The sequence below is a fragment of the Sturnira hondurensis genome, unplaced genomic scaffold (assembly GCF_014824575.4).
Source record: "Sturnira hondurensis isolate 20B ecotype Veracruz unplaced genomic scaffold, ASM1482457v3 Scaffold0008196, whole genome shotgun sequence".
Classification (NCBI taxonomy): Eukaryota; Metazoa; Chordata; class Mammalia; order Chiroptera; family Phyllostomidae; genus Sturnira; species Sturnira hondurensis.
Window position 1 is genome coordinate 16503618 of NW_028080827.1, and position 25653 is coordinate 16529270.

Genomic DNA, 25653 nt, shown 5'->3' on the forward strand with positions numbered 1-25653 from the left:
TTCTAATTTGCAACCATACTCAACCATACTCAACCATACTTCCTCTAATTTGCAACCATACTCAACTATTTCTGTGGGCATCCTGGTTACCAGTGTTTTGAACCCTGCATTTGATAGGTTAGCCATTGCTTAGTTCTATTTTTGGAGTTTTGAACTGTTTTTTCATTTGAGCCATCTTTTTTTTGTGTCAGTGCACCTGTTAAGTTTGAAGGGGTAGAGCCTTAGGTATTCACCAGGGCAGGGCAACCCACGTTACTGCTGTTGTGGCCCTGTATGTGGGGGAGGGGTAAGAGAGGGAACAGTGCAGTTTGCTTTGCTCTCTGTTGGCTTTCAGTCACTTCTCCCACCTCCCACAAGAAAATTGGGCCCATCTGGTGCTGATTCCCAGGTGGTTGGGTTTGTGTACATTCTAGGACACTGTGGGTCTCTCCAAAGAACTCTCCTGTGAGGCCAGTAGTTTCTCCTGCCACCTCAACCCCCAAAGATTTTTATAGCCAGAGGGTTTGAGGCTTTCTTTTCCCCTGCTGAAACCCTGAGTTGTTTGGCCTGTCTTACTTCCAGTTGTTCCTCCCAGTTTATTCCCATGCAAATGTGGGACCTCCTGGCCCTCTAGCTGCCACCTTGCTGCCCGTCCTCCCTGCCCGGCTGCCAGTCTCCACCCCTCCTACTGGTCTGGATGAATGTTTCTTCTTTAACTCCTTGGTTATTGGACTTCCATACAGTTCGATTTTCTGGCAGATCTGGGGTTTTTTTGTTTTTAAATTTGTGATTCTTTTTTGGTCGTGTGAGGAGACAAAGTGTATTCACCTACACTTCCACCTTGGCCAGAAGTTGAGGACTTATTTTTTTCAATAAGCACAGAATTTTGGTCAAAATCGGGGCATTTAATTCTGATATAATAGTATTAGTTAATGCACATTTCATATGCAGATTTCTCTAGTAGTCCAAATTATGTTTTTTATATAGTGTCCTTTATAGTTGTTTCACTTTTTAGTTCCCCCTTTTACCTCCCCTGGATCTAATCCAGAATCATGCATTAATTTTATTGTCATAACTTTTTAGTCTCCTTTAATCTGGAATGGTTCCTTAGCTTTTGCCTTTTATACTTTGATATTTTTGAAAAATATAGGTCAATGAATTTATAGGGTATCCTTCAATTCTAGGTTTTCTAATGTTTCCTCCTGATAAGATTCAGGTTATGCATTATTTTAGTAGGAATACTACAAAAGTAATATTGTGCCTTTTGAGGGCATATATCAAGAAGTATATGATGTTGGTTTGTGTCATTTTGGCTATCTTAAAATTGAATGTATTGGAGTGACATTGGTTAATAAAATTGTATCAGTTTCAGGTATACAGTTCTATCATACATCTTCTGTATATTGTATTAGATGTTCACCATCTAATATACATCTAATATACAATATACATCTAATTTCACCCCAGGTCAAATCCCCTTCTGTTAACATTTATCCCCTCCACGTGCCCTCTTCTATTCCCCCCAACTCCATTTCCCTTCTGGTAATTACCATGCTGTTGTCTACCATGCTGTTTCTTTTTCTTAATCCATTCACCTTTGACCTTTGATTACTTTATTAAGGTAGTATTTCCAAGTAACTTGCTTCTGTAAAGTTACTATTTTTCTCTTTGTTATTAATAAGTAATTTTGTGGGAGACACTTTGAGATTTTTATATATACACACACATGTATATATATGGTCTGTCTAGAAGGTATCCAGCATGTACTGTAAAAAAAAAGACACATTTATTGAAGAAGATACAAGATACAAAAAATAGCCTTCAGAGGATAATGATGCCTCAGTCCCCTTTAAAGTAGACACCTATGGACCTCACACTGTTCTCCCAATCACCATTATCTGCCCTGTTATAATTTCCTGAATATCATTGATGGTCTGGAATATCTTCCCTTTCAAAGATAATTTTAGTTTTGGCAAAAGACAGAAGTCACAGGACACTGAATTTGGGCTGTAGTGGGGCTGAGTCACCTGGGTGGTTTGATGTTTTGCCAAAATCTCTGCGTAAGATGCGATGCATGAGTGGATATGTTGTAGAGATGAAGCTGGCAATCACCAGTTGCCCCATAGCTGCAAGGCCTCCTGAATCATTGGAATAGTTTCTGCAGAGTTCAAGCTTAATGCAAAATTTGATGCCAATACATTGCTCTGTTTGCTCAGTCATTTTGAATGTGACAGCCACACAGTACCCATGCTCACTCAACAGCATCTCCACTCCCACTGACTAGTACAGTGAAGTTGTCATTGTTCATGCATGCGCATTCCAGTCCACTCTCCTTGGTTGCCAGGTTACATTGATGTTGCGTAAACCATTCTTGTTATATTAACAATGACTGGACTTTTTCTGGACACGCCTCATGCACACACACACACAGGGTGGGACAAAACTAGGGTAACAGTTGCTCATATGGAAAAAATACAGTAATTAATGAACAGTAATACCAGAAGAAACTGTTTCATGTACTCACAACTGTAATCCTACTTTTGCCCCCCATAAATATACGTATGTATGTATGTGTGTATATATGTATACATACCCACATACATATGTCTCCTGTTCCTCACCAGACTTTCACCCAAATTTATCATGCATTGATAGTTCTTGACTGAATCAGCTGTTATTAGGATGGTTGTAAGATGTTGATCCTCTAACTCTTATTTCTTCTAAACATATTAATTGGTATTCTATAAGGGTTTTCCTTTCTCCCATACTTGTTTATTTACTCATTTATTTTATTAGTATGGACTCAGGTTTTAATTTTATTCTATGATATTTTGTTATTTTTTATTTTGAGGTTCAAATTGTCTTAGATTTGGCCAGTGGGGAACCCCTAGAGCCATAATTTTGACATGTCCCGATTGTTCTTTGAGCTCTTTCTTAGTTTCTGGCACAGGAAGGGGCTCCAGGCTCATCTGTACTCAGCCTGTCCCAGCCTTGCTTGCAATCAGCCATTTCTCCAAGTGGCCCTCATTTCTTTCAGTTGGAAATAATGTTTATAAACTAAGATCTCTCAACAGATAAGAGCTAAGAGATATAAATAAAGACATGTCTATACCTCTGTGTGTGTATAGAACCAGTAGTTTTATATTGATGCCTCTAATTCCAGTGCAACCCACAGATCGTGTCTTGCCCCTTTCCTTATTTGTCATCCTCTTCTCCAACACTGAGGGTCTGGTTTCCATTATCCCCAACATATGTTCTCATTTGCTGAGTGCCATAATCAGAGAAAGTAGTTTCAGAACTGCTCACCTGTACTATTGCAAAGCAGATCCTTAATAACTAGAGTTTAATATTTCTCTACAGGTCTTTTATATGTATACTGACAATATCTAAAGTAGTATGTTCAAAGTGACTTGGGTTCGTTTCCCTCTTTCTTTTAATACACTTACATTATTTATTTGACACACGGTGAAGTTCATTTGTTTGTGTTTGTTCCCATTTTAGATTTTTTCACCTCATCCTTGTTGATTTTAATTTACATTTTGTGTACATAAAACATTAGCATGGTTCGACAAGTTAAAACTATACCTAGAAGTGTTACTTCCCTACCTTCCGCTCATTTCCACTCATGACTTGTAGACAACCAATTATTCTGACTTATCCTTCTTGCATTTCTTTTTGTTAAAAAAAAAAAAGCAGATACAGGGCCTTTTCTTATTTTCTCCCACAAAAGGTAGCAAACTGAGTGTACTCTTTTGGACTTTGCTTCTTTCACTTAATAGTATACCCTGGATAGTACTCTATGTTTATAGAAATTTCTCTTATATTATTTTTAGTAGTTTCATAGTACTCCCATTTGCGGATGTGTCACAGTGAATTCAGCCATTCTCCTGTGTCTGGGCATTTAGGTTGAATCCTATATATTATAGTTGCAAGTAATGATACAGCTAATAGCCTTGCATGAATACATTTTTCTATTTTGAGTGTCTTCAGGGAAGATGAAAAGTTTTAACTTTTTTATTGTGTGAGCAGTAATATGTAAGTGATTTTATAAGACTACTTCAAGATATTTGTCTGCCTACTCCTGTCTTCCCAGTCCCGTGACCTTAAAAATGTATTCAAGGCCTTCAAAGTGAAATACTTTATTGCAATTACTTTTCTGTCTGGGAAGCATTGAAATCAGAGACCTGAAAGTGGCCATGGAAACATTTTTAATCAGCAGTAGCTAATCATATGCTCTGGATCCAGGTTCATTTTAAGCAGTCGGCTGTTGCTTGTACATATTCATCAGTGCTGTTTTACCACCTGTGTAGTCAGATCCATCTATTCCTAGTACTTCTCTCTTTTAATTTAATCCATTTTTGGTTCCTCCATGTCATGCTGTGGACTGGCTCCCCCCCTCCCCCAGCCCCACCCTGGAGCTATAGAATGGCAGTAGAACAGACAGTTATACATAGGACAGAAATAAAGATTTGGGCATCCATTTTCTCTTAGAGGTCTCAGCGCATTAGGGAGTGTTGTAAACTGCAGATCCTCAGAGGAAAGGCAGCTTAGAGTCCCAGATAATGCTGCTGGCCCTCTCAGGTGGTTGATGATTTCCAGTCTTTTGTTCCAACAATCTGGCGTTGGAGTAGAAGGGGGACTTCCTCCTGTATTGCTAGGTAACCGTGTAAAAGGTTGGCGAGCATGGCTTCCCATCAGAGGGGCGGTGAATGGATTACATATGGGTTGAGATAATGATCCCTCAGCCTACGGGTGGTTAGAGCTTCCAGCAGGTCACTTCTAGCCCTGAGAAGCCTCTTCAGTTTATGCGCGTATGCCACGCAGATGTTATTTTCGGTGCCTGTCCTAACCTGCAGAAGGTTGAGAAATAGGCTAGAGCGTGGTTTCAGCATGAGTCTCTAAAGGACGTTGCCCCTTAGAGAGGGGCAGGTAATAAGGTAGATAAAGAAGTGAATTATTTAGAGTAGAAGTTTAAACCTTAAAAATAAGCTGATCACTACATTTTAAATTGAGTATGTTTGAAATCACTTCCTATTTACTTCTTTGCTAAAACAAAAGTTAGAAATTAAGAAATATTTTTAAATGGCTTGGCTTGTAACCCCATTGTATTGGATACTGGAATATCTAAATTGTATTTAGATTGATCAGACTGGTGAATCAGGATTTAATCTCTGTTCTGAATATCTCTGGATTTGGTGTGTTTCAGTTTGGTTTGCCACTTAAAGTGCTTCTGTACTTGAATGTATCTAAACCTTCTTGTATATTTCTCAGAATGTGTTTCTAAAATGCATTTGCTTTCTTAGGTATGTATTATACATTGCATGTATAAAATTTAATGATTCTGATATTAAGGTGGTTATAGTAGTTACATCAGTTTTGAAATAAGCTTATTAAAACTGAATATTTTATTCATTTGATATTTTAAATATACTTGAATTTTAGGTCAGATATAGGTCAGAGAAGTTTCTGAGGGATTTTTGCTGACTTTAGTGTGACTTTCTATTTGGAATTTTTCTGTGATAAGGCGTTATCTGCTGTAATTTCTTTTAATTGATATAAACTAAGGGGAAAGTTCTGGAATTTAGTAGTCATTGTATATGCGGACATTCGTTACCCGTGTTGTATATAATAGCAGTCACCAGAATTGACCTCTGACAGCCACTTCATTTTTTGAAATACGTGTTCATGGGAAGGCTCTGACCGTCCCTGGGTGCTTTCTCCTTGCTAAGCCCTTCGCTGTGCACTTTACTTTGTTTGTCTCCTGAAACCCGTACCCTCACCATGTGAGTACAGGTGTTGTTTGTCCGATTTTACAGATGAGGAAATAGGCTCTGGAGCAACTCCCTTTGGTCCTGAAATAAAAGAATGGGAAAGGAGAAGGCAAACTAAGACCGTTGGTTCTGAAGCTCGTGCTCGCTTGCTTCATTATAGCACGTGTCCTCTAACATTTTTAAAAAAAAATCTTCACTGGAGGACACACTTTTATTGATTTGAAAGGAAGGGAGGGAGGGATGGGGAGAAGGGAGGAGAAGAGAGGAGGGAGGGTGGGCAGTTGGGAGGGAGAGGAGGAGAGAGACAGAGAGAGATGTGAGAGAGAACACGCACCAGCCTGGAATCAATGCTGCAGCCTTGGTGTGTGCCCTGACTGGGGATTGACACACAATCTTTTGGGGTATGGGACAACACCCCAATCAACTGAGCCACCCAGCCAGGGCAGTTTGGTACATTTTTGTATTAAAGAAGGAAGGCGTTTTTGTGGCAGGGTTAGAGGTGAAGGGCAAATGATCAAGGCCTCTGCCTGACTCAATCAGAATGATGTGGAGCAGAGTTCCAGTCACTGTGCCCCTTGCCTACCTCCTCCTTCTGGGCCTCTGGGCCACCATTTGCTGGGAGTTTTAAGAGAAAAGTGTATTTCCTCAGAAATCTTGGGATTCTGGTTAGGATGTGGACTCTGCGTCCCAGTTTCAAAGGCCTGGCTGGGGTCAGCCATTCCTGGGTGTGATGGGGACTGAGTCAGGCTGCCGAGGAGTGTGGCAGAGCTCTGAGGGTTGAAACAGAATTGGAAACAGAGATGGAGTAAGATGTTCTCAGCTTTTTAGTCAGGGTCGGTTTTTCATATCTAGCCTTCAATAGTATCTGAGGTTTCCCAGAATGATTCTTAAAGAACATAATCCAGAGAAGCCACAGGAATGGAGGATAAGGCTGTGTAGCTTTTAGTGAAGAGAAAAGGAATTCCTGGTAGGGCCAGTGACACCTTCTTCAGGATTTTATCCAGAATTTGGGGTTGCTGTAGGATGAGCGTTTTTGAGATTTTGAAGGTTGTTTTTATAATGGAGGCAATGTTAGGAGTGATGTTTGTGCTCAAGAAAGAATTAGGTTATCTTATGGTAGTGATGGCACATCTGGATTTGAGTAGTTAAAATATTGGTGAGATAGAAAAAGAAGCAATCCAAAGAATGATTGCAGCTTAACTGACAACAGACTGCTGGGACTGAACTTCCTGCCTCTGTTGCAGAGGGGACAGGTATAGTCTTTAAGTAGTTTTGATTCCTTGGGGGTGGAACCTCTGGAGGGTTCCCATCCTCACTTCTAAACAGCAGAGTCTGTTGTTCCAGTGAGAAGTTCGGTAAGGGTGAGTGATTAATGCCACATCACTGATCTCCGTCCTACAGGTGGTGCTCCGGTTATCTGTCACTGCATAAGTGACTATCCTACATCTTAGTGGCTTAAAACAACCATTATGTTTTGTTTATGATTCTCTGGGTCAGGAATTCAGAAAGAATTTGGCTGGTGTTGCATCAGCTGGAGTATCTGGGGCTGGAGCATCCTTGTCCACGATGGCTTCTTAGTTCACATGTCTGGAGCCTCTGTGCTCCCTGGTCCCTGTCTCTCTCCCTTTTCCAGTCTCCCCCACCCTCACAGGTGGTGTCATAGTCCCCAAGGTCTCTCCACGAGATTTGGACTTCTCACAGTATGTTGGTCTCAGCGTGATCAGACTTCTTACGTGGTGGCTGGCTTCCAAGCAGCAGCAAGAGGAAGCTGAAGCTGTCATCAGTTCTTAAGGTCTAGACCTGCAAACTGATGCAGAGCCACTTCGCCTTTCGGTTGGTCGGGCCGTTACAGAGCCTGCCCGGACGCAGGGAATGGGAACATGGAGCCATCTTTAATTTATCAGAGGGCCATTAAACAGAAAGAAAATGGTTATGGGAAATACTGAGCTGTGACTTTGCCAGAAAACAATTTACTTATCTACTGATTCAGGAAAATTGGTTGCTAGTCTTGGGACTGACTAAGAATGGGACTGAGGCAAGGGGGAGCTGCCAAAAGGAGGAAGGTGGAAAAGATTGTCATTGGGGCAAAGTGGAAAGACAGCCGAGATAAGCTTTGCTTCATAGTTGCCCTGGCTGTGAATTCTTGGTTCTGTGATCTTGGCCTAGAGTCCCAAATTCCACTTTCGACCAGTTTGAATTTGGTGCTCATGCTTGGTCTCTTCCTCCTATATATTTAAACCTCTGCTTAGTCTCCCAAGCTCTGAATTGGCCCTGGGCACTTTCTCTTGGTTTTTCAGAGATATCTCCTATTCTCCCGTTCCCTGGGAACAAATGCCCACTCCCAGCCTGAAGGCGGGTGGGGGGTGGGGCAACAGACAATGAGCTTGGCTGCACTCAGGGAGCTTTGGCACCTTTGGCAGTTGCTTAGCGTAGCTGTGGGGTAGCTGGATTTCTTCTTTTCTGACTGCATTATGGCCCTGGCTCTCTTTATGTGACTTCACCAACTTCTTCCACCAGTCATTTCAGAGGATTCAAGTTGAAGATAGGAGAGACTTCAGAACTTTTAGCATATGATTCAAAGAAGATAAAGAAGATAATCTTCATATAAAGAAGATTATCTGTCTTGCTCTTAAACATACATCTAAAATATATATATCAGTTGGAGGGTATATGGGTTAGTTCCGGAATATATTTCCACTCATATGTACTGGAATATTTAGAATTCTTCTGGTCATACTGACATATCCTCAATTTCAAGAAGAATAAATACTTTTACTATTGATACTCTTATGGCGCATGTGTGTGTGTCTGTGTGTTCTGAAACAACAGCTACAAGAATTTTGTTTTCATTGATCAGATTTTTACAAACCCACAGAGTTGTAAACTTGGATTTTGGTTTAACTTACCACTCATGCTTAATATAAGCTCCTTTCAAATTAAGACTCCTTTAATTCCAGTATCTTTAAATTCAAGGCATTTAACATTTATTTTTACTATAAAAGAAGTAATACTTCCTGAAAAAATTCAAAGTGTAGTTGAAGATAGGGTCATGTGCATTTATTTACTTTTAGGGGGGATGGGAGTGAGAAAGAGAGGGAGAGAAACATGTGTGAGAGACATGGATTGGTTGCCTCTCACACACCCTGAACTGGGGACCTGGCCTGCAACCCAGTTTGTGCCCTGGCTGGGCATCAAACCAGTGACATTTTGATTTCACAGGCCGGTGCTCAAGCCACTGAGCCACACCAGCCAGGGTTCTCCCAGGCTTCTAAAATTTTATATAAAGGTGCATAATATATACATAAAAACACAGGGAGTGGAATCTTTTTAAAACTAAAATGGCTTACTCTTCTGTACTTACTCTTTTGCAGGAGTCCATGACTTCAAACACCGAGTTTGAGTTCCAGTTCCGACACTAACTTAGCAAGTTACATAACTTCTCTTTGCCTCATAAATACACCAAATAATAGTATGCACCTCACTGAATTATAGAGGATTAAATGAAGGATTATTCATAAAATGGTGGCATTAGTACTTGGCACATCCTATGTACTAGATAGATGTTAACTAGATAAAAAAATGTATTTAGTCAATAAAAACTCATATTATGGATTCTTATGGGTTGTTGATGTTTTTTAGAGTGTGGCACTTTAAAATCCTGCATGCCGATTTAGCAGCATGTTTGCCTGTGATGGTTTTGCACAGGGACTCCATGCCCTTCCCACCCTGCGCTGCAGTGAGTTGCCGTAAATGCTGGGCAGGGTGGTGGGAATGTGTTTGCCTCTCAGGAGTGGTGGGAGGCAGGGGGAAAAAGCTGAAAACCATCGGTTTCAGAAATTATAGTACATCAGGTGGAAAGTGGAATTGAAAGAACATTATCTATAGGGGAAGATGACATGATTATTTAATGTAATTTTTGCCTTATGTTCTTGGAATAATTTTATAATTAGAAGAGACATGCTTATCACCTAGTCTTCATTTAACAGTGAAGAAACAGACCCAGAGGAGTAGTGATGTTCTCAGTACTATAGTTAGTAATGGAAGAGCCAGGACTAGAATCCTGGTCATTGGATCCGCACCTTCTGAATTCTTCAGAAGGTAAAGGGCCTCTCTCCCAGTTTGCAGCAACTGTTGAATAATGGATGCACTATAAATGGCTTGCCTGTTGGTGCTGTTAGCTTGAACTGTTTTGTGTATAGAGACAGTAACTGTGTTGTTTTGTAAGCATCAGTGCATGGTGTTTTATAAATTTCTTTAGAATCTCAGGAGAATTGTTGATTGTTCTTGAATATCGAATGTGCTCCATATCATTAGGTTCTGTGTAGTAAATACAAGGATATTAAAGGTCAGTGGTTATGTGCAAAGAATGTCGTATTTGGTGTGGATGCCATTTTGGCTGATGAACCAACTCCTTGTCTCCTGAACACAACCTGAAAACATTCCTGTGTAAACAGGCCCCTTTAAGCATGGAACCCCTTAGTTTCTGCTCTTCTTTATCTCCTGATGAAGGAGACCTCAATTTCCTTTCACAGGTCTAGTAGGGAGGAAAACCACTTTGGTCTATAGATCACTTGGATGCCTTCCCTTTGCCTCTGTGCCCCTCAGGTCTCACGTCCTGTTTCCCAGGAGGCTTAAACTTTTGGGGGTGCTTTAAGAAGAAGACCTGGGTGTGAGCAGATTTTAGAGGTGTGGGCTCCTCCACCCCTTCCCCTGCCCAGCATGTGTTAACAGCTTCTACCTTGAGAATGGCCCTAGCTCAGGAGAGGATTGATTCTCTACTTCCCTTGCTGCCAACTTTCAGAGCTGGTGGCTGAGGTGAGAACTGGACCAGAGGAAGGTTCTGCAGCCACAGCTGAGGGAGAACGGTGGAGGGAGCCGAGCTAGTCCCAGCCTTTGGGCTCAGATGCCCAGAGACTGAGAGAAGAGATGCTGAACTTGGGGTTGGAAGACTCTAAGCATGTGAGAGAGATTGCTTGAGGACAGAATAACTGTAACTAAATTTTATACTATGAGTGAAAGAAGATAAGACTCCATTTATGAGATCCAATGACCCTGCCGTAGCCAAGTGTAATAGTGTGAGAAATATACTGCATAGCTTCTTTGCCTGGACATGACCTTGAAGGGTAATTAGGTGTAATAAAAATAGCCCTTATAAATTCTCAGATGTGCCTTTTTGAACTTCTATGATTTTATATCTGTTTTACTCTCTTTCTCTAAAACATTAGCATTTAAGATTTTAAAAATAAAAAACTTCCGTTTAACATTTTTATGTTGTGCTGAATAGATAGTATATTTATAGTTTAAAATATTTTAGTGACTATTATTTTATTCTCTATATATTTATAAAATTTCAGTTATTTTATGATTTTATGGCTTATTTAGAGTTTTATAGGAGTGCCCAGAAGCCTCTGATACTGTTCCATGGGAAATGGGTTAATTCTACAGATAAACTTTTGAACTTATCTGTCTGTAAATTGAGACTATCTTTTAAAATATTTCCTGTTAAGGTGATGAAAAGAAATGACTTTAAGATTATCTGTATATTGTATATACAGATAATCTGTATTCATAATAATTCAAAAATTGTTTAATTTAAGGCCAGTATTTTTTATTCTATTTTATAATTTTCTTGGGTACATTAAAGGCTCTTAATCTGGATAAGTATGTATAGACAGAGTGAATACCCAAAGCAATGCAATAAATGGCTCTAGAATGCCCCGTCACACTCTGTTCTCTCTGTCAGTAGCTTCCTAACCTTCAGGTGTTTTTCCAGTGTGAAAGTTTTAAGTCTTCAGACAGTACTGTCCTTTAAATAGCCAAGACCATTTGTCCTGTCATATATTGTCTCACTCTCTTATTGTAAATATTCATGATAGGAGAAATTGGGTATCTGAATTCAGAATGTGATGTCTTTTTGAGATTTATTAAAAGGTACAGTCACTTGCTTCCACTGTTTTTGAAAGTTAGTATTCCATTTTATTGTCTCTCCTCATGCCTGTCTTAAGTACCTATTCATTTATTTATCTACTTATTTACCTTATTGAGCTATGATTCACATAAGATAAAATTAACCTTTTGAAAGTGAACAATTCAGTGACTCTTTAGTAAATCTACAACCACCACCTCTATCTAGTTTCAAGATGTTTTTTTATTTTTTAAGATTTTATTTATTTATTTTTAGAGAGAGGGGAAAGGAAGAAGAAAGAGAGGGAGAGAAACATCAGGGTGTGGTTGCCTCTCACACAGCCCCAACTGGGGACCTGGCCCACAACCCAGGCAAGTGCCCTGACTGGGAATTGAACTGGTGACCCTTTGGTTTGCAGGCCCATGCTCAGTCCACTGAGCTACACCAGCCAGGGCTCAAGACGCTTTCATCACCCCAAAATAAGCAGTTACTCCCCATTCCTTCCTCCTTCAGCCTTAGGATACCTTTTATAAAACTTGAAAAATTTAGAAATTAATAAAACTTTATGAGGTAATTGAGAATAGTGTAAGGCTTGATTTAGAATACACTGTTCTAAATTCAATAACATGAAGGAAATGCATTCAATATACTGATAGTGGAACAATTAGATTCTAACATTTTGTGTGCTGTGTGTATACTTACAGTGGTGGGAGTGGGGAAGGAACACTCAGTAGGGAACACAGCAAAGTAATAGTGATTTTGCTGTAGATTTTTTCCTTCACTTAAAATAAGAAAAAAAACTTTCATATTAAAAAAAACTTTAAATAGTTAAAAATTTGGGCCTGAACTTACTATTATAACAGTTATTACAGCTTTCCCCCCAGACTGAGTCTCAGTGTGTGTTGCTATTTACTGAGAGAGAAAAAGAAAGATTTGCTATAGGAACAAAACTGTAACATTTGTAGTTTTTCAATTCTCCAAATTATATCTGAGACCATGAATACCTGTTTCATGAAGTAGGTTATTTTCTAATTTATTTTTCTTTTAAAAGTATACTTTTTAGGAGTTTCTTTCCAAACCATAAAAACGTCATCATCTTGTTGATGTAAATCAAGTACCACAAGGGCGTACAAATGAAAAGCCCAAGTCGCCCCTCTCAGATAGTTTTCTCACATACCTGCCTAAAACAGTTGTTTGGCAGACGCTCTTTTTAGCCTTTCTCTCATGTAGTTCACATGACTCTACTGCAGAATTGGACCCTGCTGAGTCTAAAACTCGCGTGCCTGTAGGAGGGCCCTGGCAGTTAATGTAAATGTGGGAGTTCACTAGAGACACGGAGGGCCGTGGCCGCCTGGAAGCGGGTTTTGCCCTCAGAGGTTTCATATTCAGAAATAGCTGGAGCCCTGTGCTGGCCAGGGAGGAAGAGTCCCTCCGTCCGTGTGGCGCTGTGCTCTTTCCTTCCTCCTTGCCCACTCCTCCCTCCCAGTACGGAATGACCGTATGCCACGTATCTACTTAATTCATTATTAGGGAGACAGCAGGATGGTAAAACGGATCCCAAGGGCGTTTGAGGAATCGAGTGTATGTAGACTAAAGGAAGAACATTGAAGTAAATTACTAAACTAGCTGCAAAATTGGTTAATGTACTGCAAGGTAGTAAAACCTTTTGGTTCTGCTGCGCAGAAATGATCTCTACCAAATAAAAGTCTACAAATTCACCTTCACTTGAGTCCTAATCAATAGTAAACAGCAGGTCAAACAGTGGTGCTATAATGAAAAATCTTTGGGAGGACCTATTAAAAATGTTTCATTAATCATTTAGCATGGAAGGGCAGATACAGTGTTTCCCAGATAAGGTCAGGTTAAAAGAGTTCATCATCACTAAGCCCTTACTATATGAAATATTAAAGGGACTTAGCTAAGAGAAAGAAGAAGATCAAGAATATGAACAGTAAAATGACAACAAACTCACAACTACCAACAAATGAACCGGAAAAAATCCCACAAAAAATGAACTAAGCCAACAGCTAGAACAGGAACAGAATCACAGAAATGGAGATCACATGGAGGGTTATCAGTGAGAAGCGGGGGAGAATGGGGGAAAAGTACAGGAAATAAGAAACATAAATGGTAGACACAAAATAGACAGGGAGACGTTAGAAAACGTATGGGATATGTAGAAGCCGAAGAACTTATATGAATGATCCATGGCCATGAACTAAGGCGGGGGGTGGTACTGGATGGAGGGGAATAAAGGAGAAAAAAATGGGACAACTGTAATAGCATAATCAGTAAAGTATATTAAAATATTTTGTTACACATTCAAAGGGTTTACAGTTCTTGATTCACCTGATTCCCAGTTTTGGTTAATTTTTCTTAACAGTGAGAAAGGCCTGTTGTAACATATGATAAGACAAGAGCAATAAAGTAGGGACAAGGTTTTGGAAGAGCGTGGTATCTTAAACTAAGAAATTTAAACTCTCTTGCAATAGATACTCATCGGGCACATAGTATGTGCCAGACAGTGGACGTACTATAATCCTGAGTGTGTGCCCGTGCTGTACTGCCCCTCCCGTGCCCCTCGGAGGCTAACTAGTGGTTCTCAAGGGGTCGTATTAGGGAGTCATCTGGAAGCTGCTTTTCTCAAAGTACACGTCCTTCGTCCTTCCCCCCTCCACCACAAAGTAGGTATCTCTGCCTAAGTAGAACATGGGTGTTTTGAAAAAGCTTTTCAGGTGATTTTTATATCCCTTCCCTCCCTTTTGAAAATCATTGTTATGTTTATTGGGCTTTTTAAAAAGTTGAATAATTAAACAGCAAGCAAAATTGTAATTAATGTTTGATTAATTGTAATTAATGTTAAAGGAGTATGAAAAAGTTTTCATAGCACTTTTTGCCTGTTCCTCCCCATAATACTTAAACTTAAAAGTTAATGTTCTGATTATACTCTCAGCAAGAATTAAATGCAGTTGTCTTATTTAGAATTATATTTTGTGCAACTGAGACATTAATTTGGGAAGAATTGGGCTTAGTATCTCTAATTGTGTCCTTAAGTTATGCCTCTAACTGAATAAGCTGAGAGTTGTCATTCATAACAGTGTATGATCTGCATGTGTGATTAAACATTAGACTTAGAAATGTTTTTAGTGAGAAAATAGACTGTCGACTTGTCGGAGACTGGTGAAAGGAATAAATAATAAAGGAAAAGAGTGAATATGTGTTTAACTTGTAATTAAACTACTTGAGTTGAGTCAACAGTTAAAATGAGCAGCTGTTGTGTGTGCATTTAAATTCTTTTCAGTCTGACGTTAATCAGGCAGCCATTTCGTGGGGGCGCTCTCACAAAGCAGGGATTTGTGCCTTCAGTTACCTAAGAAGCCGTGGAATTTATAACTTAATCATAGGGTATGATATTCCAGGTTAGGGGAGAAATTGGGAATTACCCCAATACAATTGGTACATTGTGTGTTTTTCTTTTTATTAGTGTGCCGATCCAACAAAAGCCCCTGGGTCTGTTTGACTTGTTCGAGTGTCCACTGTGGAAGGTAGGTGACATGACTTCACTTCGTCCATTTTTCAGCTTGCCTTTAAGCTTTATGTTAAAGGGTTATTGATTTGAATTTATTTAGCACCATTGCTCAGTCTGGGGAGGGGGCAGGGTCGGAAGCTTTTGTACCGGTGCTCCGAAGAGTTCATTTGATGATCAAGGTCATCTAAATCTAGTAGTATTTGATTGAAATGATGAAATATGGGAACTTTGAAATATTTAAATAAACGTTTACCTTATGGTTGTTTTTTAAACCTTTGATTAGGGTAAATTTAAGTATACACAAAAGTAGAGAGATAGTATAATTGAACCCCATATTTTCATCACTCAGCTTCAACAATAATCAGTACACGGCCAGTCTTGTTTTAACTATTACCTACTCCAACTTTACTGACTTTTGATTCAGATTCCATGTATTACACCATCTTCTGAAGACAAAGCAAAACACTAAAATCTTTACAGGTAAAGGAATTCCTTTGAAAATGCCCTCACTGTGAAGTTCATATTCATTGCTAAGATGTACCAAATGTTTCCATTAAGACACTTTTGCTTTCCAGGAATGTAACTCCCCATCCCTACCCCCACCCCATCCCGGTTCAAGCCTAAGCACTTCCTCCCAGTTCTTGGCTTTGAAACTATGTTCCTGAAATACTTTAGTAACTCTTTTCTTTTGACACAAACTCAAATAAATATCAGGCTCTGTGTTCATTTAGCCTGACAATAACAAATTTATATCTATTGCTCTTTTAGTTTAGAAAACCCACTTTAAATTTGTTTCAGAGTTAATAATAGCTTCGCAGCAGGGGTTGGGAAATCACAGTAAGTCACACAAGAAGAAATCTGTAACATATTCATCAGGACCGTTTCCCTGTTGTTACTTTTAAACCCCGATTGCATGAAGAGAGCATCTTTGTTCAATTAACTTTTGATTTTCCACATTTTGAACTCTGGAATTGAATTTTTTTTCCATGTACACTTAAGAGTACCTTTGGAAATTGTTAACTGAATATCTTTCTTAATTTTGGCTGTTGTGGTTTTGAAATCTCTAGGATTTGGGGAACCTGAAAATACTTTATACAGCTAATATTTTTTTTAAAAAAGAAGAAAAGTAGAAGCACTTAAATTCTTCACTTGAAGAGACAGATTCCTCTCCTAGAGTTTGAGAGGTGAGAATTATAACACAATAAAAGTTACGTAGTGCTGTGTTCCCGCTGTCTCATAGCGCTCTGCAACCTGAGTCTTGAAGGCCGTATGCCAACAGAAAGACCTGATGAACTCGAAAACTGGAGAGGTTACTGTGCTTGGAGGCAAGCGACAGTTCTTTAATCAGGGTTTGGAAAAATACATGGAAATTTCTCCAGACCATGCAGGTAGTCTGTTTCCAATTGCAAGCAGTCTGAAATTTAGGTATTTGACATAGTTTCAGAAAAAATATGATTAAGTAGACTGAACAGATAATCGGAGTAGTCCGCCTTTGGATCTTCATTTTACATGGCCGATTGGTTAATTTTCTTTTATTATGTAATCCTGGGTGTTGATTGCCAAGGATTCTGATTTTTTAGTAATTTTAGACCACTTGTCTATAGGGAATATTATATGACATATTAGACATATTATATGTCATATATTAGACATATTATATGTCTAATATTCAACTTAAGAAAGTTGAATATTCTTTCAACTAGGGAACAGTTTATTAGTAGCATATTTGAGTTATATATTCTGTTGGTCTTCATAATACCATCCCATGTAAGTTATTTATAAAATATTTGTGATAGTTGTTAGAAAATTGTGACATATATCAACACTTTTTTTCTTTTTAGATCAAATTCTCTAGTTAAAATACAAAACTAGATGAGGGGAATAATTATTTTTATGTTAGCCATTTTTATACAAAACTGTTAGCTTCTAACTGATGAATTTGAGTATTAGCCAAAATACTGCTAACCCTAATACTGGCAGTAATGTGCGGCTTACTTTATCACTGACATTTACAGTAACCATTTAAGCATCTGTATACATGGAGACTACAGTGTAGTGGCTAAATTAACTTTGTGTACTATGTACACATAATCAGTTTTTTTTAAAGGTCATTTTTTTAAAAGATTTTATTTATCTTTTAATTTTTTTTAAAGATTTTATTTATTTTAAGATTTTATTTATTTATCCTTAGAGGGGAAGGGAAAGAGAGAAGGAGAGAAATATCAATGTATGGTTGCCTCTCGTGAGTCCCCGCTGGGAACTGGCCTGCAACCCAGGAATGTACCCTGACTGGGAATTGAACCACTATCGTGTGGTTCGCAGGCCCGCACTCAATCCACTGAGTTACACCAGCCAGGGCTCACATAATCAGTTTTCAAAGACTTGAAAGTAGTAATGCCTTTACGTTGCTCAGTGTCACTTTTTCTTTGATCCCAGGGGTACACCTCATTATAAATATTATCGTTCCTTTTCATGGCACAGAATAAGTACATATAAAGCATAGGAAGTTGAGTTGGTTAGTTGTTAAACCTACATTATACCTTGGAGTTTGCCCTTTTAACTAAACATTGGGTGTTTCTTGGCCGATGCAGTGTGTCATCTCGAAGTGTATGCTTTATTTGACCACTTACTAAGCTATTAAGCTGTATGGATTCTGAATAAAGGTGGTTAAGCATATAAAGTACAATACAGACAAAATAATTGCTAATATTCATTTATTCATGTACAGAATACCATGTATTCTGAGTCATGGATTACTTGATTTAGTCACCTAACAGTTTATAAGATATGAGTACTATTGTCTCCATTTTACAATGAGAACATAAGTATAAAGACGTTAAGTGACTGACCCAAGCTCACATGGCTAGCAGGTGGCAAAACTTACCTTTGAACCCAGGCCGTCTTGTTTTTGACCATTAACCATTATTTCGTTTTCAAATTCCTTCACCTTTGTGGACAGAGGACCCCTGTATACACAAGTGTTGGTTATGTTTCACTTCAATGAAAAACCGGAAAAACAATGCGGTCATATTCTGAGTTAAAGTCAGTGGTGCCTCTCCCCTTCCCACTCTGTGGCGTAGAAGGGCTGGGCTTGACGTGGCCCTCCCTGCTTAGCACCGCTGCCTTTCTTTCCGGANTATTTCGTTTTCAAATTCCTTCACCTTTGTGGACAGAGGACCCCTGTATACACAAGTGTTGGTTATGTTTCACTTCAATGAAAAACCGGAAAAACAATGCGGTCATATTCTGAGTTAAAGTCAGTGGTGCCTCTGCCCCTTCCCACTCTGTGGCGTAGAAGGGCTGGGCTTGACGTGGCCCTCCCTGCTTAGCACCGCTGCCTTTCTTTCCGGAGGTAAGTGTTGCCCCTGGTACAGGTAGGGTGCCTCGTGACAGGGATGCCACTTTGACGCTCAGAGCATGTTTATTTTGGTACCATTTAACCAACATTTGCTTTGACTGTTGAGAGTTTTCAAGTTGGCATTGCCTTATACGAATTGGCTGCCCTTTAGGAACTAGGGGTTTGTTTTATAAAAGTCTTCACAGTTGCGGTTAGTAACAACGTTGTACAGTGTGTGGGGGAAAGGTGGATGGATTTGGGTGCATACTATGTGCATAGGATCACTTATTTCAAAATGTTTCATTCTGTTTTCTGTAATACAATGATTTATTAAGTCTGAGTTGGAAAATGTTACAAAATTTTTATGACTATAGTCAACCTTTGATTATCTTGTCCATGTAGAGAAATAATGGTTTATGTAAGCCTGAGATGATTTGTATTTTGTTTAGATTGTTTCTAAACAAATGCATTTCCATATGAGTGGAGCTGGCTGTTCAGGTGTTCGAATAAAAGATCTGAAGCCATATTGACAAGAACCAGATGGAAGATTATCCTGTTTCCATATCTGACTCTCTGTTATATTAAGCAGACACCCAAGCAGAGCCTGTGGCCCTTTGGGAAGTGGTTGAGGAATTTGGTTTACATGGCCTGTCTTCAATAACAACCTGAGTTGGGGGTTAGCAGTCTGAGCAAAAGCTTTAAAAAAATAGCTACAGCAAAAGCATTAATGAAGGAGTTGATAAATGATAATATTAGTAGTATTGAAACTGGTTTGCATAGGGCATTTTTTCCTTGCTTGCCCCTAGTCTTGTACATAATGTAATTAAGAGTTGACTGTCATATTTGCAGAAAAAGGAGCATATTTTAAATACTCAGTTTAATAAATTACTAAATGATTGCATGTTCTTAAAAGGAGGAATTCTTCCTCATTTTGATTTGCTTACCATCTAATTTTACAATATCATCATCTCCTGCTACTTTAATTTTCAAAGCCATATTTAGATGAAAATAAATTTTCATTTGGTTTTTGTAAGGTATGTGAATGGCCATGCAAAAAAACATTATGAGGATGCACAAGTACCCTTAACCAACCATAAGAAATCAGAAAAACAAGATAAAGCTCAGCACACAGTGTGTATGGATTGTAGTAGCTACAGTACCTACTGGTAAGTATTAATATTTTCCTGGAAATAATATTCCTTACTATGAGCGTGCACGTGTTTTCTCATTCTCCTTGCTCCCCTCCCTCACCAATCTCTAAGCCAGTTGCTACTGTTTTTTTACCTCCTTTCAGTTCTGCTGGGGTCCATGGGGGGCTGGAGCCATCGGGAATGCCTGTGCTAGTCATTAAGATTTTACTTGGCATTGTTCCTTCCAACTTCTGGGTCTCCCCTTCTTCTCCGCCCAATTCCTTGTCCATCCCAGTAAGCACCAGGAAAATGAAAAGTATCTATTGCTTTGTTGTCGTTAATTGTAATTCCTTTTTTCTTGNCGTGCACGTGTTTTCTCATTCTCCTTGCTCCCCTCCCTCACCAATCTCTAAGCCAGTTGCTACTGTTTTTTTACCTCCTTTCAGTTCTGCTGGGGTCCATGGGGGGCTGGAGCCATCGGGAATGCCTGTGCTAGTCATTAAGATTTTACTTGGCATTGTTCCTTCCAACTTCTGGGTCTCCCCTTCTTCTCCACCCAATTCCTTGTCCATCCCAGTAAGCACCAGGAAAATGAAAAGTATCTATTGCTTTGTTGTCATTTATTGTAATTCCTTTTTTCTTGTTTTGTTTTTAGTGTAAGAATATAATAAAAACCTGTTTCCACTGTACAAGTTAACATTTTGTTACATATTCTTAAGACAGTCCCCCTTCTCCCAGCACAGTTCCGTTCTTCTACTCCTTGTAAATAAATGTCAGAAATTTTGTGTGTGGCTCTTTTTAAAAATATCACATCCTTTAGGAGGAGATGGGAGGCCCCATTCTCTTTGTAACATAATATATATGTCTGTTTCATTTAAATGACAATAAAGTCAAGTACCTACTTTTATGACTATTTAGATCTAGGTTATTTGGGTTAGAATGATGTTTAACAATCCGTATCCATTTGATAAGCTCAGAGAGTCAGTGTGTTTTGCAGTTTTAACTTTGATGTGAAGCACATTTTCCTTGACCAGTAAATTATGATGAATAATTCTTTACTTGTTTTAATCAATTCATTCAATTCAAGAGGTTTTTTACATTGAAGGGAAAAAGGCCATTTAAAGGATTTCTTTGGAGGGTTTGTTTCTTTGTTTTTTGTTTGTTTTTGCTATAGAGCTCTTACCTGTCACATAAAGGCAGTACTAGGCAGGGAAGAGGATTTAAAGTTCAAATATCGTGTTTGGTTCATACTTTCTCCTGAAGTCGTGTGCTAATCCTTTCTGTAGCATCTTTAGTTGATAATTGTACTGTGGAAAGGTGTTCATCAAAAGGACGAAAAAAATGTCGGTTGGCTTCCTAAGTCTTTTAACTTTTGACAGGTTTAGCATTATTAAATTGTGGCTGTTGAATAAAACATCTTAAGGTTTAGCCATTCAGATCATTAACACATCAGTGGTCCTTTGTGTGGAATGTGTCCAGACCTGGAAGAGAGAGAAGCTGGAGGTAGATGAAGGTGAAAACCTTCCTAAGATTTTCACCAAGGGCTAGTGCTCCGCTTATTGTTATTCGCTTTTGTAAAACACTCCTTTCTACAAAAGGTAAGCATTAGCCAAGCTATTAAATTGTTTTCATTAGTTTTCTTCCTTTCCCTTAGGAAATCTACATGTTAGAATGATACAGCTATCTAATTGTCAGAACCATGTATTTCTGTAAGGTATTAAGGCAGCAGAAAATCAGATCATTCTTGGAGTATCTATCTCACATTCATTGTTGGAAGGTCATGGCAGCTTCCATGTACCAGATGTTAAAACACTCGTTCATCTTGATATTTAGCAATGCGCATGAAATGCTTAATGGAGAAGTTCAGAAATACGTTAAATCTGTGTCTTGTGGGTTTTCTTCCTTTTGGTGAGATTATAAGGAAGTAGTAATCTGAGAAAATTTTAAGAATTATTTTTGAAATATGTTAATTGAGTGGAGTTATGATGATAGGTCTCTTTAAAATATATAGATGATATACTTTAATGTCTTTATATATTGCATTTTGGAGGAATACCTTTATTAAATAGAATTTTAATTTAATTTGTCTTATATGGGTATAGTGTGCTAAAGTACATGTCGTTTTATGGCTGAATTGGAATTAAATGGCGGATCTTGAACCCGGGGGAATATACACCATGGCGGAGGCTTCTTGGCCAATTGCCAGTCTTTTGTGTGAAGTTATGCAGAGATGTAAGTGTGTGGACACCCAGAGCTTCTGAAATGCAGGAGAGGAGCTGCAGCTGGTCACATTACTGTCTCGTTTGTGGGTTTTAGGATGAAATGCCAGGGATTCACCCTGTAGCATTATACTGGCAGCCTAAAAGGACTCCGTGATAGCTGTAAACTGGTGAAGCTGGAGTTTGAATGAACATTTTCCCCACACTTCGCTGGGGAATGATTTTTTCTCTATGGGGGTGTGTGTGTGTGTGTGTGTGTATGTGATTTTCCAGCACATTTTAGTAATTTCACCTTTGTCTATAGGTTTTCTTTGTACGTACATTTCTTGGGGTTAGACTGAATGATTTGCTTCAGAGGTGAAATACAGGTGTACTGGGCTTAACTATTTGATTATTAATTATTGTGCTGGCAATCACAGTATTTTAACTTTAGCTAACATTAAACCTTTCCCATCTGCTCTGTGCTCTGAAGAAGTGAAACATGCTCTGAGGCTCACAGTTTCTCTTTCCTTTCCTTTCCAAGAATCCCTGCCCTGTCCTATCTGTGCATGTCCTTTATGAAATTATTACTGAGCTGACCCTCCCCCACCCCCCAGCTCCAAATGTAGCTGGATGTAATCTCTCCCAAACTCATAGTTCTTGGGATACTTGTCATTTCCTGCTGCATGTTAGGTATTTGTAAATGTCCTTGGGGCCGCAGGAATTGTATGTCATACCTTCATATCTTCCACAGTACTCAGAGTCTGGTACAGAGTAGCCAGTATGTATTACAAAGATTGAATCCTGTCAGCAGTCTCCCCAAAATGGGCAAGATTATACCAAACCTTGGGCCACAGAACATCTTTCCCCAGGAAAACCTAAATTCGGCACATGTGAGTTACTTCATTTACCTCCTGAGAGGGAGAGCAGTTCCTTTTATTTCTGACATAAACAGGGCGTCTGGAAGAAGCACATGTTAATAACTAAATGGAACAACATAAAATTTCAAAAGAGGGAAGGAAACACCAAAAGGAATAATTTTGATGTGACATAAACCCACTCCTTTAGGAAGTAAGTCACATTAACTGAGCTAGAGGTAAATGAAGCTTTCAGTGACAGTAAATATCTTAACCAAGATTTTCACACAAGGGCTAGTGTTCAGTTCTGTTGGTTAAGTAATATTTTCTTTCCTTCCACCCTAATTTCTCTCCTTTAATCAATACAAATGGACTTGTGTATGGTATACATTATTGTATTAAACAGAAACAGATTAAAATTAGGAACTTTTATAGGATATTTTAAGTAGATAGACATTCTGAGTTAATAGATTTAAAATACTGAACAAATAATTTTTGACATCTGACATAGTCTTATCAGCTTTGATCTTTAACACAACAATATCTGAATTCCTGAGAATGCAGAAATGTGAAAGGAATATTAAAACTAAATTACTAGAATTTTTCCCTCCTGGCAAGATAATGTTTTAAAGAAGTTCTGACAAAGAAATATTATGAAATGTAGGTCAATTCATTTGTCTAGAAAAAAAGACTTGTATTTCACATTTTGAACACCGATAACAGTACTAGTTTTAATCAAAACTAGTAAAAATAAAGCTCTTAACTACAGGCTTAAGTTGATACTAAATCATTTTCAAAGGCAGTTGTGATTAAAAATAAAAAGGGGCAAGTTTTTTTGTTGACTGTCTTTAGAAACTATTTGCAAACAAGTTTTCAGTAGTATACAGATTGGAGAATAGGAAGAGTTTTGTTTATTTAAAAACAGTATTTTGAAGTTTACAAAAACCTTTTAGGAGAGGTGGTCTGAAAACAAAAGCTGGTACTTGTTTGTTTTTAACAAACGTTATGGGTATTCTCTGCAGGTATTCTTCTGATTTTCTAAAATTGGCTCATTTGATAGCAATAATGTAATAAGGGAGAATTTAAAAATAAGCTTGCTTTCTAAAAGAGTTCTTTTGAGTTTTAAGTTTTCTTGACTTGAAATAGATGAAGTTCCTGGAATATCAGCTTAGGTTTTCTTTTCCCATATCTACATCTGTTATTTGTAATAAAACTAGAGGTCAAATGTGCCTTTAGATAACAAAATATTATGCCAGGGAATGAAAAAGAATTTAAAACTTAATGATGGGTCTGCCCTTGTCCCTTTTTTGAGGGTATTTCTTGCATAAAAGTTGTTTTTCTTTGTTTCAGTGTTGTACACTACTTCCTGTATAAAGGGAGCTTTGTAGCCAGGAGGTTAAAGGGCTTTTTTCTTTCTTGTTGCTTAAAAAAGTCAGGTTCATTTGTATGATGATTGCTTCTCATTTGAGATGGGTGAAGAAAGGTTTGGTTTAGGAGTATTTTCTTAGTTCTTTAAGAATGTGATGTGGAACCTTGTGACGTGGGTGATGTCAAAAGCACTGATAACAGGAATGGAAAAAAATCATAGAATTTTAAGGCCGAGAAAGAGATACGAGATTTTTCTGTGTTGGGTGTGACATGCGGGCCATGCAGCATGTTGGTAGTTCAGCAATTAAAAGTGGCCAGGGGGCTGAGGAATTTAATGTTCTATTTTGTTTTAATATACCATAAGTTACATTGCCATATGTGTCTGATAGCTATTATGTTGCACAGTACAGTCTCAAACTATTAAAATTTAACATTGAGTATATTAATGTTCTGAAACTTTCAAAACCTTAAGACAGAAATCTAAAATAAACTCCAAAAAGAAAATAAGTCAATTTCACTAATTAAAATATTGCAAATAATTATAAGTTAACCCAGTGAGATGTATCAAAAATCATATAATTACTGAGTTAATTATACCTGAAGTCTGCCAACATACTCATTATTAAAGGAAACCTCAGATTATTGTACCATTAAAGCAAAAATACATTTATAAATAAACCATTTCTGATTTTAAAAAACTAACATTGGAATAAAAGGGAGCTATTAAAATGTGATAGTTTCCCCCCCCAAATGAAAGCAAACATATACTAATTGGTGAAATACTAAAGCTGTTTTCATTTAAATCAGAAACAAGACAAATACTTCTTCCTCTCATCAATTCCATGATCGCCACTGTATATAATTAAACATTGTTTTAGCAGTTCTAGCCATTGAAATAAGACAGTAAGTAAATGAAATAATTGGCAGAAATGTTGGAAAAAAAACTTATTTGTTTTCAAATTATATAATTGAATGCCAAGAAAACCCCAGGTGGGGGTGGTTAGTAAAAAATAACAACTAGAATTAATAAAAAATTTTGAAATGGTGATATATGATAAACATATAAAAACCAATAGCTTTCTCTTCATTAGCAGTCATCAGTCAAAACTGGAAATGACCAAACAAATAAATAAACATTCCATGTGATGAAAAAACCTGTAAACTATATCTAGGAATAAATGTATTAAAGATACAAACAAAAATATAAATCCTTTGTGAAGAAAACTTGACATAAGCAGTCCTTTTCCCCCAGAATTTGTACCTGCAGAACTTTTACTTAAGACTGTGTGATTTACATGATAATCCTCAAATGTAATGTGAACATCCCAAAAAAATTAGAATAGCAGATGTGTTTTATTCAGTAAACAAATACTCACTGAGAACCTGCTGTGTGCTAGACAACCTAGTTTTCAGTGCAGTGATCGGTAAGATAATGTACTTGAAGGTATGGGAAGAAAGTATCAGAACTTTATTACAACTTCTTATGTTTAAAAAAAAAAGCTTTATCCCTGGCCAGGCTGCCCAATTATTTGGAGCAACCTCCTGTACATGAAAAGGTTGCAGTTTCGATCCCCACTCA

At 38.1% G+C, this 25653-nt stretch overlaps 1 protein-coding gene across 1 annotated transcript in view; it reads left to right on the forward strand.

Annotated features, from left to right (window-relative positions):
* Positions 1–25653, forward strand: part of USP3 (ubiquitin specific peptidase 3) — a 91864-nt gene that overhangs the window by 15640 nt on the left and 50571 nt on the right. The window contains exons 2-3 of the mRNA XM_037054077.1: positions 15140–15200; positions 19556–19687. Of these exons, the coding sequence (XP_036909972.1) occupies positions 15140–15200; positions 19556–19687 (193 nt within the window). The remainder of the gene's footprint in view (positions 1–15139; positions 15201–19555; positions 19688–25653) is intronic.